The 13322-nt window shown below is 41.5% G+C and overlaps 2 protein-coding genes across 10 annotated transcripts in view; both read left to right on the forward strand.

Moving 5' to 3' along the window:
- The window catches only part of LOC112246720 (tyrosine-protein phosphatase non-receptor type 4-like), a 103069-nt gene extending 97568 nt beyond the window's left edge, over positions 1-5501 (forward strand). For all 4 annotated transcript variants that reach the window (XR_006082968.1, XR_006082965.1, XR_006082967.1 and 1 more), the window contains one exon: positions 3032-5501. Coding sequence is in view for 1 of the 4 variants with exons in the window: in XM_042318660.1 (XP_042174594.1) it covers positions 3032-3232 (201 nt within the window). In the remaining 3 variants the exon portion in view is untranslated. The remainder of the gene's footprint in view (positions 1-3031) is intronic.
- Positions 5502-6359: 858 nt separating this feature from the next.
- The window catches only part of LOC112246697 (band 4.1-like protein 5), a 47551-nt gene continuing 40588 nt past the window's right edge, over positions 6360-13322 (forward strand). For 4 of the 6 annotated variants that reach the window (XM_042318696.1, XM_024415184.2, XM_042318691.1 and 1 more), the window contains exons 1-2: positions 6360-6646; positions 7452-7654. In XM_042318696.1, coding sequence (XP_042174630.1) covers positions 7475-7654 — 180 coding nt within the window. In that variant the 5' untranslated portion in view covers positions 6360-6646; positions 7452-7474. Of the gene's footprint in view, positions 6647-7451; positions 7655-7738; positions 7777-13322 lie in introns of those variants that run through there. The other 2 variants (XM_042318681.1, XM_042318700.1) reach the window with 2 other exon arrangements.

Consider the following 13322-nt stretch of genomic DNA (forward strand, 5'->3'; position numbering starts at 1 on the left):
CATCAGTCAGGAAGTTCAAGCTTGGTCGCAAATGGGTCTTCCAAATGGACAATGACCCCAAGTATACTTCCAAAGTCGAGGCAAAATGGCTTAGACAACAAAGTCAAGGTATTGGAGTGGCCATCACAAAGCCCTGACCTCAATCCCATAGAACATGTGTGGGCAGAACTGAAAAGCGTGTGCCAGCAAGGCGGCCTACAAACCTGACTCAATTACACCAGCTCTGTCAGGAGGAATGGGCCAAAATTCACCCAACTTATTGTGGTAAACTTGTGAAAGGCTATACAAAACGTTTGACCCAAGTTAAACAATTTAAAGGCAATGCTACCAAATACTAATTGAGTGTATGTAAACCTCTGACCAACTGGGAATGTGATGAAAGAAATAAAAGCTGATATACAACATTCTCTCTACTATTATTCTGACATTTCACATTCTTAAAATAAAGTGGTGATCCTAACTGACCTAAGATGGTATTTTAACTAGGATTAAATGTCAGGAATGATGAAAAACTGAGTTTAAATGTATTTGGCTAAGGTGTATATAAACTTCTGACTTTAACTGTGTGTGTTTGTGTGTGTATATGTATATAGCAGATGCTTTTATCGAAAGCAACTTAGTCATCAATCATACATTTTACATGTAGGTGGCCCCGGGAATCAAACCCACAACCCTGGCGGTGCAAGCGACATGCTGTACCAATTGAGCCATACAGGTGCAAATACCTTCAAATATTATTTGGTTTTCTGAGAACCCTATTTGAATATCAAAGTAAATGTGCTTTTTAACTAAAAACTCTATAGAAAATATATTTGACTACCTCTGGTATTAACTACAAAATACAACTATTTTCTGCCCAGGTCTGGCAATTTCTCATCTAGACCCAGAGCCCAATTGGCCCTGTTCAAGTGTAGTGTACTATATAGGGAATACGTGTCATTTGGGAAGCACACTTTATTCTCTCTCTAGAGAACACTGCATGAGTGCCATTTGGCCCCGTGCTCAGCCCAGAAACCCAGGCTAAAGGAGGTAGAGATGATGATGCAGCTGTAATTTCATTAGGATGTGCTGAGCTCTAATGAGGCTAGCACACCCTCAGGGTCTGGGGGGATAGGGGAAGGATGTGGGGGAGGAATGGTGGAAGATGAGGGGGTTGTTAGAGACCATGCTAATGAGACTAGGGAAAAATCAAAAAGTGGCTTTCATGCATTTCCTTCCTCCAGTCATACATGCTGAACTAAGTGTGTGCATACACAATAATCTAAGTACACATGTTCTCACTCACTCACCCCCTTTCCCTAATGCAAATACACACGCATTCAGTGGGTACACACATACAGTGCATTAGGAAATTATTCAGACCCCTTGACATTTTCTGCATTTTGTTACGTTACAGCCATTATTCTGAAATGGATACCATTGCAATTTTTTTTACATACAATACCCCATAATGACAAAACAAAAACACTGAAATATCACATTTAGATAAGTATTCACACCCTTTACTCAGTACTTTGTTGAAGCACCTATGGCAGTGGTTACAGCCTCGAGTCTTCTTGGGTATGACGCTACAAGCTTGGCACACCTGTATTTTTTGGGAGGTTCACCCATCCTTCTCTGCAGATCCTCTCAAGCTCTGTCAGGTTGGATGGGGAGCATCGCTTTACTGCTATTTTCAGATCTCTCCAGAGATGTTTGATCGGGATCAAGTCTGGGCTCTGGCTTGGCCACTCAAGGACATTCAGACTTGTCTCGAAGCCACTCTTGCGTTGTCTTGGCTGTGTGCTTCTTGTCGTTGTCCTGATGGAAGTTGAACCTTTGCCCCAGTCTGAGGTCCTGAGTGTTCTGGAGTAGGTTTTCATCAAGGATCTCTGTACTTTGCTTCTGTAATCTTTCCCTCGATCCTGACTAGTCTCCCAGTCCCTGCCACTGAAAAACACCCCCACAGCATGATGCTGCTACCACCATGCTTCACCGTAGGGATGGTGCCAGGTTTCCTCCAGATATGACACTTGGCATTCAGCCAAAGAGTCCAATCTTGCTTTCATCAGACCAGAGAATCTTGTTTCTCATTGTAAAAGAGTCCTTTAGGTGCCTGTGGCAAACACCAAGTGGGCTGTCGTGTGCCTTTTTAACTGAGGAGTTGCTTCCATCTGGCCATTCTAGCATGAAGGCTAGAATGCTGCAGAGATGGTTGCTGCAGAGATGGTTGTCCTTCTGGAAGGTTCTGCCATCTCCACAGATTAACTCTAGAGCTCTGTCAGTGACCATTGGGTTCTTGGTTATCACCCTGACCAAGGCCCTTCTCCCCAATTGCTCAGTTTGGCCTGGTAGCCAGCTCCAAGAAGAGTATTGGTGGTTCCAAACTTCTTCCATTTAAGAATGATGGGGGCCACTGTGTTCTTGGGGACCTTCAATGCTGCAGAAATGTTTTGGTACACTTCCCCAGATCTGTGCCTCAACACAATCCTGTCTTGGAGCTCTATGGACAATTCCTTCGACCTCATGGTTTGGTTTTTGCTCTGACATGCACTGTGAACTGTGGGACCTTATATAGAGTTGTGACTTTCCAAATCATGTCCAATCAATTGAATTTACCACAGGTGAACTGGATCAAGTTGTAGAAACATCTCAAGGATGATAATTGGAATCAGAATGTACCTGAGCTCAATTTCGAGTCTAGCAAAGGGTCTGAATACGCATGTTAAAAAAGGTATTTCTGTTTTTATTAAAACATTTGCTAAAAATTCTAAACCTGTTTTTGCTTTGTCATTATGGGATATTGTGTGGAGATTAATTTTAAAATAAAGCTGTAAAGTAACAAAGTGGAAAACGTATGGGGTCTGAATACTTTCCAAATGCACTCACCACTGCTTCCCACCTCAGAGAAGTTGGCTTTTCATGTTTATTCATCCCTGGCTGCCTCTATCCCAATCACTGGCTGCTCTGGCTTGTTTACTCATGTCTTGCCATTAGCTCCTACTGTTACTGATGTTCTCTTCCTTCCCCTCTTTCTCTTCTGTGTCCTCAGAGCCAGTACAAGTTTGTGTGTGAAGCCATCTTGAGGGTCTATGAGGAAGGCATGGTCAAACCCCTGAAGTCCAACCTATACCAGAGAGAAGTAGAAGAAAATGGAGAAGAGGAAGATGAAGATGTTAGCATTAGCATTAGCGCTAGTGTGACCAGTGTGACAAGTGAGACCAGCGTGACCAGCGAATGCCCTGAAACCTAACCTCTAATCCCTTGGACCTGACCTGGGTTTGTAGTGAGATGCCCAGCACCATGGAGGAAGAGCCCTGGCTACCATGGGTACTGCCGTGGGCCAAGGAGAGAACAAAGCACTGTTGCACTTTATGCCGACAAAAAACTGAAAATCATTGACAAATGAATCCATTTATGTTATGTAGACGGACATGCCTTTTCTTCAATGTCCCTTCGGCCGATCGAGAGACACCGTATCTTTTTCAAGTAGTATTTATTGTGTTTTAGTTTGTCAAACCCTGTCCACTGAACAAACGTTACTGCGAGTCCTAGCTTCATGCTTCCCAAATGAAATCATAGGTAGTAAAAAGTAGTGAGGATTTTACTTTATAGTGAGTGGTTTTTATTTATTATATTCTTTGCTTTTCTTGTCAAGTTATGACAATAGACACACATCGGAGCACTTTGTCTAACCCTAGCTAACCGTGTGGCTGTCGTGTCACTATGCCTTGGTTTTTGCATAGAACGAACGAGTCATTGACTGACGTTGATTGGCATGTTAAATTGTCCAATTTGGCAGGGTGTGGATCTACTCTAAGCTACAGTATTTCATAGAATCCCCAGTCACAACATGGCAAATAAAGCTATCAAATGGGAGACCTTAAAACAACCTTTTTAAGTTACATTTCTCGCTGTCTTTGTGTGTCTGTCGAGATTTTAAGCCAACAATACTAAGATCATTCAAATATTCGTAATTATATACCCCCACATTTAAAAATATATATTTAAATGGTACTTAGAGGCTTTAAGGCACGTTCTTTTTATTGGAAATGATAATCACTTAAGGGTGTTTTAGGTGCACATTGCTGGGCATTTGTTGTAGCCAACACAGTTATAACATGTTTTGTAAAAAAAAAAATCAGGGTGCACGAGGTGTCCTTTTCAAACTGGTTCAACTGTATTGTCATTTTCAGCAGTTCTTGTATTGGAGTTATCAGCTTCTTTATAGTTTTAGCTACTCTTCTCATGGAAGAGGCTGTTTCTTGCTTTGTTTCATTGGTTGCTGCCATCTTGGCACTGCAGGTAGTGGCACCTTCTCCGATGCACTATTCTGCACAACCATGTGTATGTTTAGAGTGGATGTGTGTGGGACCGTCAGTGTAGTTATGTGGTGTGTCTCTGTGACTCAGCAATTTTTCTTGTGTGTGTATATTATGTCCTGTCTCTGGTGCTGCTGTGGCTCTGTCTCATGGCGTCATGCCGTGTAACCATTTGCTAACCCCTTGCCATTTCACCATAACCTGGCTGACACTCATTACTAACTCAATGTTAGATGTCTGGGGTGAAGCCTGCTTGTAAACTTATTTGCCATAGTTTTTTCCATCTTCTTGACCTGAGGTGACTGTGTGATGCATCTATAGCAATTACATTGGAAATAAATACATTATGACCACGCTGTGAGAAGCCCATGAAGTAAATTGCTCCCTTTCACCTGGCTTGCACACAGTCCCCAATGGTCGATCATCAACCCACTGTGTGGAATCCACAAAACTGTCATTTTGATTATTTTAATTTTATGAAATCATACATGGAATCCGGCTCATTCTGTTATGCCTGAGAATATTATGATGACGGATCATAGGAGCAAGACTACAGAATGCCACATTTTCACAAATATCCAGAATTGAGCTTTGTTCAAAGTGTTATGATAGCGTATCAGGGTACTGTGGGGTGCTGTTTGGAGGCAGGAGGGGAGGGAAGCAGGGTGGGGTAGGTATGGGAGGGTGGCCGTGTTGTAGTTTTGTGAAAGAAACGGTTCATGCTTCTTGAGAATAGACAGCACTTTGCAGATGACTGGGTAGCCATGCCTGCTACTGAATATGTCAGAAACATAAAATGGTGTTTACTTTTTATTTATCATTTTATTTGTTTTTAGACACCTGTAGGGAACAAAAACTCAAACCTACAGTGATGCTTATTTTTTTTTGTAAATATACTCGACCATGTAAATACAATGTTGTATATTTAAAAAAAATCTTTAAAATAAAAGGGAAAACCATTTGTGAGTTAAAATGTTTTTATATAGAGAATGACATGTGACAACTTGTGTTTAAAAATAGAAGAAAAATTGAAAGCTTACATTTCTTTCAACTCTCACTCCATTAAGTTGATTTTACTTCTGTTTCAAACACTTGTTTTCAGTTGCTCTGTGCATTGTGCTTTGTTTTTTCTTTCTGATATTGTCATTTGACAGTGCTTTGAATATGTTTATAAGATTTATTAAAAACGATTAAAACTTGTCTGAAAGCATGAAAAAATTGCTTCATTTCACGTTGCTTTTCCACACTGCAAAAGTGAGGTCAATGCAATGTTTTGATAATATTGTCATGGTACATATGGATTTCCTCAACCACTCTTCTGTCTTAATTCACACACATACCTGTATTCCAAGTTCTACATTCCAGAAATACGACTGATGCTTAAAATTATTTAGAAAGTAGCATCAATGTAAGAAGCCTAAAACATAGCATTTCTGCTCGTATGTAATCAACCTTGCAAGTTCCAACAGCCTGAGTTAGACTCCATGCAAACAATGACATCTGTCCAAGAGGCTCTCTTTAAGTAGCAAGTATGTTTGAAAGAAGTGCACAGGTACGGACGGTCTGGTCTCATCCCTGTCAATCAATGGCAGGAAATACTATAATGACATCATCAAGACCAGACAGGTGCCATCTACATGACCAGTGAGTGGCGCTGTTGCTAAATGGAGAAGATTCAGTAGTTCATACAGTAGATCTTTCGTCTGATTGAAAAAAAAATTACACTGACTACCATAATGCCGTTTAAAAATGTACCGTAATCTATTACTGAATGTACCGACTCGAAAGTATCTACTTGTTTGTTCAGTCCTTATATCGGCATAATATGACACTATGATAATACATACTTGGGTATATTTATTTGTTATATTTCAAGTAATGCTTTTCATAATTGGCTACATTGTAATCTCATGATTACTACTACAGAAACACCCAACAATATAAATATAATTATATTTCTATGCACCCAACCAATGACCGCACTCAACACCCTAATGTCTCTTTAAATACAAATAGCTGTGTGTTTGGGATTTATTTTGACGTCATTTCCTGCGGGAAATCTTGCCTCCCTCTTTTCTTGGGACTTGTGGAAATTATCTCGTTAGGGTATCGATCGAATAGGAAATACAGTAGAATACTTATCAACCATGGAAACATTCGTTTTCATTTGTTTGTAAAGTGAACAATGCACGTGGATTGGTTGTTATTTTAGCCAAGTCTTTCGTGAGTTGCTATTCCTTTAGGACTTTCGGATCTACAAGTGGCCATCGGCGACAGCAGCAGCAAGTGTATGTCGCCTGATTTCTTTCATCTGTTGCTTCAGTAACGCGTCGTTATCACAAGAGGTAGCTTGCCTGCTAAACCTGTTGCTCTCGCTCATGATGTGACTAGTCAAAGCCAATTTTGTCGAGTTATTCTTCAATAGTTAATACTTGAATGAAATGAAATTAAGATCGAAATTAATACAATATTTATTCGGGCAAAGCTTCTAGCTAAGTATCTAGTTGGTTGGTTAGTTAACGTTACCAGGTAGCTAACTAGCCAGCAAATTAACTAGCATAACCTATTATCTGGTACCGCATAGCTAGCTAATAGCATAGTCTGTACTATCTGATAGGAGCAGTCCAAATGTTCAGTCTAAATTGCTCTGTAAAATTGTTATCATTAACTACAGCCCTAATGTATGTAACAAATGGCTAATAATACACTACCCAATTTAGCTAACTACAGTGTAACGTTATGGTTAATACAGCAAGTGTTTATTCACAACTTCATTGCTAGCCGTTTCGTTTGGAACAACCATTGGATTATTGTGGGGAGTCTACAAACATTAGCGGACTAAAACTCCACTCCATAGTGAAGAAAGTTAATGAACTTCTTTCACCAACAAGTTAAATTCATCATAACCTTCCTTCACCATGGATTGAAGTTTAGTCCACTACAAACATTGTACACACAGAAAAGCCCAAAAGTAATACCTAGGCAGATAAGAGCACTTAGGTTAGATGTGGTGATAAGTCACACCATTTTGATTTGCATACTAATATGGCTTGTCACAGCACATTATTTAATAGATTGTTTTAACATCACAGCCCTCTGATTGAGGAACACGACAGATTGTATCAGTAATCCTTCCTCGCACATGTGCAGTTAGTGTTCACTAGGCCCCCACCATGCTGAGTTTCCTCCGCCGGACGCTGGGCCGGCGGTCCGTCCGTAAGCATGCTGAGAAGGCCCGGCTGAGAGAGGCCCAGCGGGCCACCACACACATCCCTGCTGCCGGGGAGGCCAAGTCTGTCATCACCTGTCGTGTGTCACTGCTGGACGGCACTGATGTCAGTGTGGACCTACCGGTGAGACTTTACACACAAAAACATTATTTCAACTATTATCAAGGCATGCCTCATGAGAAAGTAACAGGTGGCTGTTTTGTATAGGGTCATCAAAAGATATTTCAAAAGGAAGGAGGACAGAGGTAGGAGCATTTTTGGCATGGCAGGTGCCCTGAGGCTGAATATCTCTCTCTCTCTCTGTGTCTGTGTTGGTTGATTCCCACATATAAGGTTCTGCTGTATAGTACTTGCTGACTAGCTCCCACAATTTCATTTTTTTCCATTTAACCAGGTAAGCTAGTTGAGAACAAGTTCTCATTTACAACTGCGACCTGGCCAAGATAAAGCAAAGCAATGCGACACAAACAAAAGAGTTAGACATGGAATAAGCAAGTGTACAGTCAATAACACAATACAAGAAAAAAAGTCTAAATACAGTGTGTGCAAATGGCGTGAGGTGTTAAGGCAATAAATAGGCCGTAGTAGCGAAGTAATTACAGTTTAGCAAATTAACACTGGAGTGATAGATGTGCAAGTAGAAATACTGGTGTGCAAAAGAGCAGAAAATTACATTAAAAACAATATGGGGATGAGGTAGGTAGATTGTGTGGGCTATTTACAGATGGGCTATGTACAGCTGCAGCGATCGGTTAGCTGATCACATAGCTGATGTTTAAAGTTAGTGAGGGCAATTTTACGTCTCCAGCTTCAGCGAGTTTTGTAATTCGTTTGTAATTCGATCCAGTCATTGGCAGCAGGGAACTGGAAGAAAAGGCGGCCAAAGCAGGTGTTGGCTTTGGGGGTGACCAGTGAGATATACATGCGGGAGCGCGTGCTACTGGTGGGTGTTGTTATCGTGAGCTGAGATAAGGCGGAGCTTTACCTAGCATAGACTTATAAATGACCTGGAGCCAGTGGGTCTGGCGACGAATATGTAGTGAGGGCCAGAGCATACAGGTTGCAGTGGTGGGTAATATTTGGGGCTTTGGTGACAAAACAGATGGCACTGTGATAACTGCATCCAGTTTGCTGAGTATAGTATTGGAAGCTACTTTGTAAATGACATCGCCAAAGTTGAGGATCGGTAGGATAGTCAGTTTTACGAGGGTATGTTTGGCAGCGTGAGTGAAGGAGGCTTTGTTGCGAAATAGGAAGTCAATTCTAGATTTAATTTTGGATTGGAGATGCTTAATGTGATTCTGGAAGGAGAGTTTTACAGTCTAGCCAGACACCAAGGTATTTGTAGTTGTCCACATATTCAAAGTCAGAATCGTCCAGAGTCGTGATGCTAGTCGGTTGCGTGCAGCGAACGGTTGAAAAGCATGCATTTGGTTTTACTAGCGTTTAAGAGCAGTTGGAGGCCACAGAAGGAGTTGTATGGCTAGTTAACAGTGTCCAAAGATGGGCCAGATGTATACAGAATGGTGTCGTTTGCGTAAAGATAGATCAGGGAATCACCCGCAGCAAGAGCGACATCATTGATATATACAGAGAAAAGATTCTTGAAGAATTGAACCCTGTGGCACCCCAATAGACTGCCAGAGGTCAGGACAACAGGCCCTCCGATTTGACACACTGAACTCTGTCTGAGAAGTAGTTGGTGAACCAGGCGAGGCAGTCATTTGAGAAACCAAGGCTGTCGAGTCTGCCGATAAGAATACGGTGATTGACAGACTCAAAAGCCTTGCCCAGGTTGATGAAGACGGCTGCACAGTACTGTCTTTTATCTATGGGGGTTATGATATCGTTTAGTACCTTGAGCGTGGCAGAGGTGCGCCCGTGAAAAGCTCGGAAACCGGATTGCACAGCGGAGAAGGTACAGTGGGATTCGAAATGGTCAGTGATCTGTTTATTAACTTGGCTTTTGAAGACTTTAGAAAGGCAGGGCAGGATTGATATAGGTATATAACAGTTTGGGTCTAGAGTGTCACCCCCTTTTAAAGAGGGGCATGACTGCGGCAGCTTTCCAATCTTTAGGGATTTCGGACGATACGGAAGATGGGTTGAACAGACTGGTAATAGGGGTTGGAATAATTTTAGAAAGAGAGGGTCTAGATTGTCTAGCCCAGCTGATTTGTACGGGTCCAGGTTTTGCAGCTCTTTCAGAACATCAGCTATCTGGATTTGGGTGAAGGAGAAGCTGGTGAGGCTCGGCATGTTGCTGCGAGGGGTGAGGAGCTGTTTGTTGGGATTACAGGTCGACCGATTATGATTTTTCAACGCCGGTACCGATTACTGGAGGACAAAAAAAGCTGATGCCGATTAATCGGCCGATTTAATAAAAATAAATTGCATTTGTAATAATGACAATTACAACAATACTGAATGAACACTTATTTTAACTTAATATAATACATCAATAAAATCAATTTAGCCTCAAGTAAATAATGAAACATGTTCAATTTGGTTTAAATAATGCAAAATCAAAGTGTTGGAGAAGAACGTAAAAGTGCAATATGTGCTATGTAAGAAAGCTAACGTTTCAGTTCCTTGCTCAGAACATGAGAACATATGAAAGCTGGGGGTTCCTTTTAACATGAGTCTTCAATATTCCCAGGTAAGAGGTTTTAGGTTGTAGTTATTATAGGACTATTTCCCTCTATACCATTTGTATTTCATTAACCTTTCACTATTGGATGTTCTTATAGGCACTTTAGTATTGCTAGTGTAACAGTATAGCCTCTGTCCCTCTCCTCGCTCCTCCTTGGGCTCGAACCAGCAGCACAACGACAACAGCCACCACATCGAAGCAGCGTTACCCATGCAGAGCAAGGGAAACAACCACCCCAAGGCTCAGAGCGAGTGAAGTTTGAAACACTATTAGCGCGCGCTAACTAGCCAGCCATTTCACTTCGGTCACACCAGCCTCATCTCTGGAGTTGATAGGTTTGAAGTTATAAACAGCGCAATGCTTGATGCACAACGAAGAGCAGCTCGCAAAAAGCAGGAAAGTGCTGTTTGAATGAATGTTTATGCGCCTGCTTTTGCCTACCACCGCTCAGTCAGATACTTAGATACTTGTATGCTTGTATGCTCAGTCAGATTATATGCAACACAGGACACGCTAGATAATATCTAGTAATATCATCAACCATGTGTAGTTAACTAGTGATTATGATTGATTGTTTTTTGTAAGTTAAGTTTAATGCTAGCTAGCAATTTACCTTGGCTTACTGCATTTGCGTAACAGGCAATCTCCTTGTGGAGTGCAACGAGAGAGAGGCAGGTCATTATTGCGTTGGACTAGTTAACTGTAAGGTTGCAGGATTGGATCCCCGAGCTGACATGGTGAAAATCTGTCTTTCTGCCCCTGAACGAGGCAGTTAACCCACCGTTCCTAGGCCGTCATTGAAAATAAAAATGTGTTCTTAACTGACTTGCCTAGTTAAATAAAGATTAAATAAAGGTGTAAAAAAAAAAAGATTGGCAAATCGGCGCCCAAAAATACAGATTTCCGATTGTTATGAAAACTTGAAATCGGCCCTAATTAATCGGCCATTCCGATTAATTGGTCGACCTCTAGTTGGGCTAGCCAGGAGGAAAGCATGGCCAGCCGTGGAGAAAAATGTTTATTGATATTCTCGATTATCGTGGATTTATCGGTGGTGACAGTCTTACCTAGCCTCAGTGCAGTGGGCAGTTTGGAGGAAGTGCTCTTATTCTCCAAGGACTTTACAGTGTCCCAAAACGTTTTGGAGTTAGAGCTACAGCATGCAAATCAGTTTGAAAAAGCTAGCCTTTGCTTTCCTGGCTGACTGCGTGTATTGCTCCGAGACCCTAATCATGTTGTGGGCCTGTTCTTAGGTAGCTTGTTGCCCTCTTGCTGTGCTGTTAATGAGTTACTGAGAGTGTCACAGTCAGGTCTTGACTCACTGAGGTGTGACTTGGCCACATGAGAGGTGCGTGCCAGTGTGTTTATGTGTAGTTCACTGTTGTATTGAATGCTGCTGATCACCTGTAATTCCATGATCCCTCTACAGCACACCTGGTCACATGACCCACCCACAGCCAGGAGCCAAGTGAGTGGAGATGGTCTTCTCGAATGGGAAGACTTGCTCTTGGCCCACAATGTCCTCTTTGATTTATCAGGGTTGGCATTTCTAAGGCATTCCAGCTGTCCAACCAGTTGATGACACTCTGGTATTAAAGTCAAATGAAAATGTTCACATGCACCAAATACAACAGGTGTAGGTAGACCTTAGAGTGAAACGCTTATTTACAAACCCTTAACCAACAATGCTTTAAGAAGTTTTAAGAAAAACTAGGTGTTAAGTAGATAATAAAGTAACAAATAATTAAACGGCAGCAGTAAAATAACAATAGCGAGGCAATATACAGGGGGTACCGGTTAGTCGAGGTACTTGAGGTGTATTCCACTGTAAATGCTATAGGTCTATTGTCACAGAGCTTCTCCAGTAGTTTTTTTTTCTCTTTTTTTGGCAATGCCTCTGAATGCAATGCTAGTGGGAGTTATTACAACATGGGATAGGCCGTCCATGTTTATGTCTGAAGAGTTTGTGGAGTTCAGGACATGAGCCTGCGTGCAGTTTTCTAATAGCTTTGTCATAGTCATGTGAAAATCCATTTGGAAGGAACATTGTGAACTGTTAGGCTAGCTGTAACTCTGGATCTATAGCTCTGCTATGTAAGAGTTCTAGGCTAGTTGATATAGTCTGACCATTTATTCACTTAAGTGTTACGAAGCAGAACTGCTGGGTTGCGTAATAACGTCACTGTTTAGGCTGCCAATGGGCTTCCCAGGCAATAACTCATTTTGATCATCAAGGCCTTGTGTTTTCTTTGTGTTCTTCTGAGACCGCTTTGGCCCTAATGGTCTGTCCCTTAGTTTAGATATTTTGTGTGATATCTGACATGCATGTTGCTACTGTAGAGCAGCCATACTCGGGACTAACTGTAATAGTGAATAATAGTGAATAAACATGTTGACATACAGTGCCTTGCGAAAGTATTCGGCCCCCTTGAACTTTGCGACCTTTTGCCACATTTCAGGCTTCAAACATAAAGATATAAAACTGTATTTTTTTTGTGAAGAATCAACAAGTGGGACACAATCATGAAGTGGAACGACATTTATTGGATAATTCAAACTTTTTTTTAACAAATCAAAAACTGAAAAATTATACTTTGTAGCGCCACCTTTTGCTGCGATTACAGCTGTAAGTCGCTTGGGGTATGTCTCTCAGTTTTGCACATCGAGAGACTGAATTTTTTTCCTATTCCTCCTTGCAAAACAGCTCGAGCTCAGTGAGGTTGGATGGAGAGCATTTGTGAACAGCAGTTTTCAGTTCTTTCCACAGATTCTCGACTGGATTCAGGTCTGGACTTTGACTTGGCCATTCTAACACCTGGATATGTTTATTTTTGAACCATTCCATTGTAGATTTTGCTTTATGTTTTGGATCATTGTCTTGTTGGAAGACAAATCTCCGTCCCAGTCTCAGGTCTTTTGCAGACTCCATCAGGTTTTCTTCCAGAATGGTCCTGTATTTGGCTCCATCCATCTTCCCATCAATTTTAACCATCTTCCCTGTCCCTGCTGAAGAAAAGCAGGCCCAAACCATGATGCTGCCACCACCATGTTTGACAGTGGGGATGGTGTGTTCTAGGTGATGAGCTGTGTTGCTTTTACGCCAAACATAACGTTTTGTATTGTTGCCAAAAAGTTCAA

This window comes from Oncorhynchus tshawytscha, linkage group LG03 (genome assembly GCF_018296145.1).
Source record: "Oncorhynchus tshawytscha isolate Ot180627B linkage group LG03, Otsh_v2.0, whole genome shotgun sequence".
Taxonomy (NCBI): domain Eukaryota; kingdom Metazoa; phylum Chordata; class Actinopteri; order Salmoniformes; family Salmonidae; genus Oncorhynchus; species Oncorhynchus tshawytscha.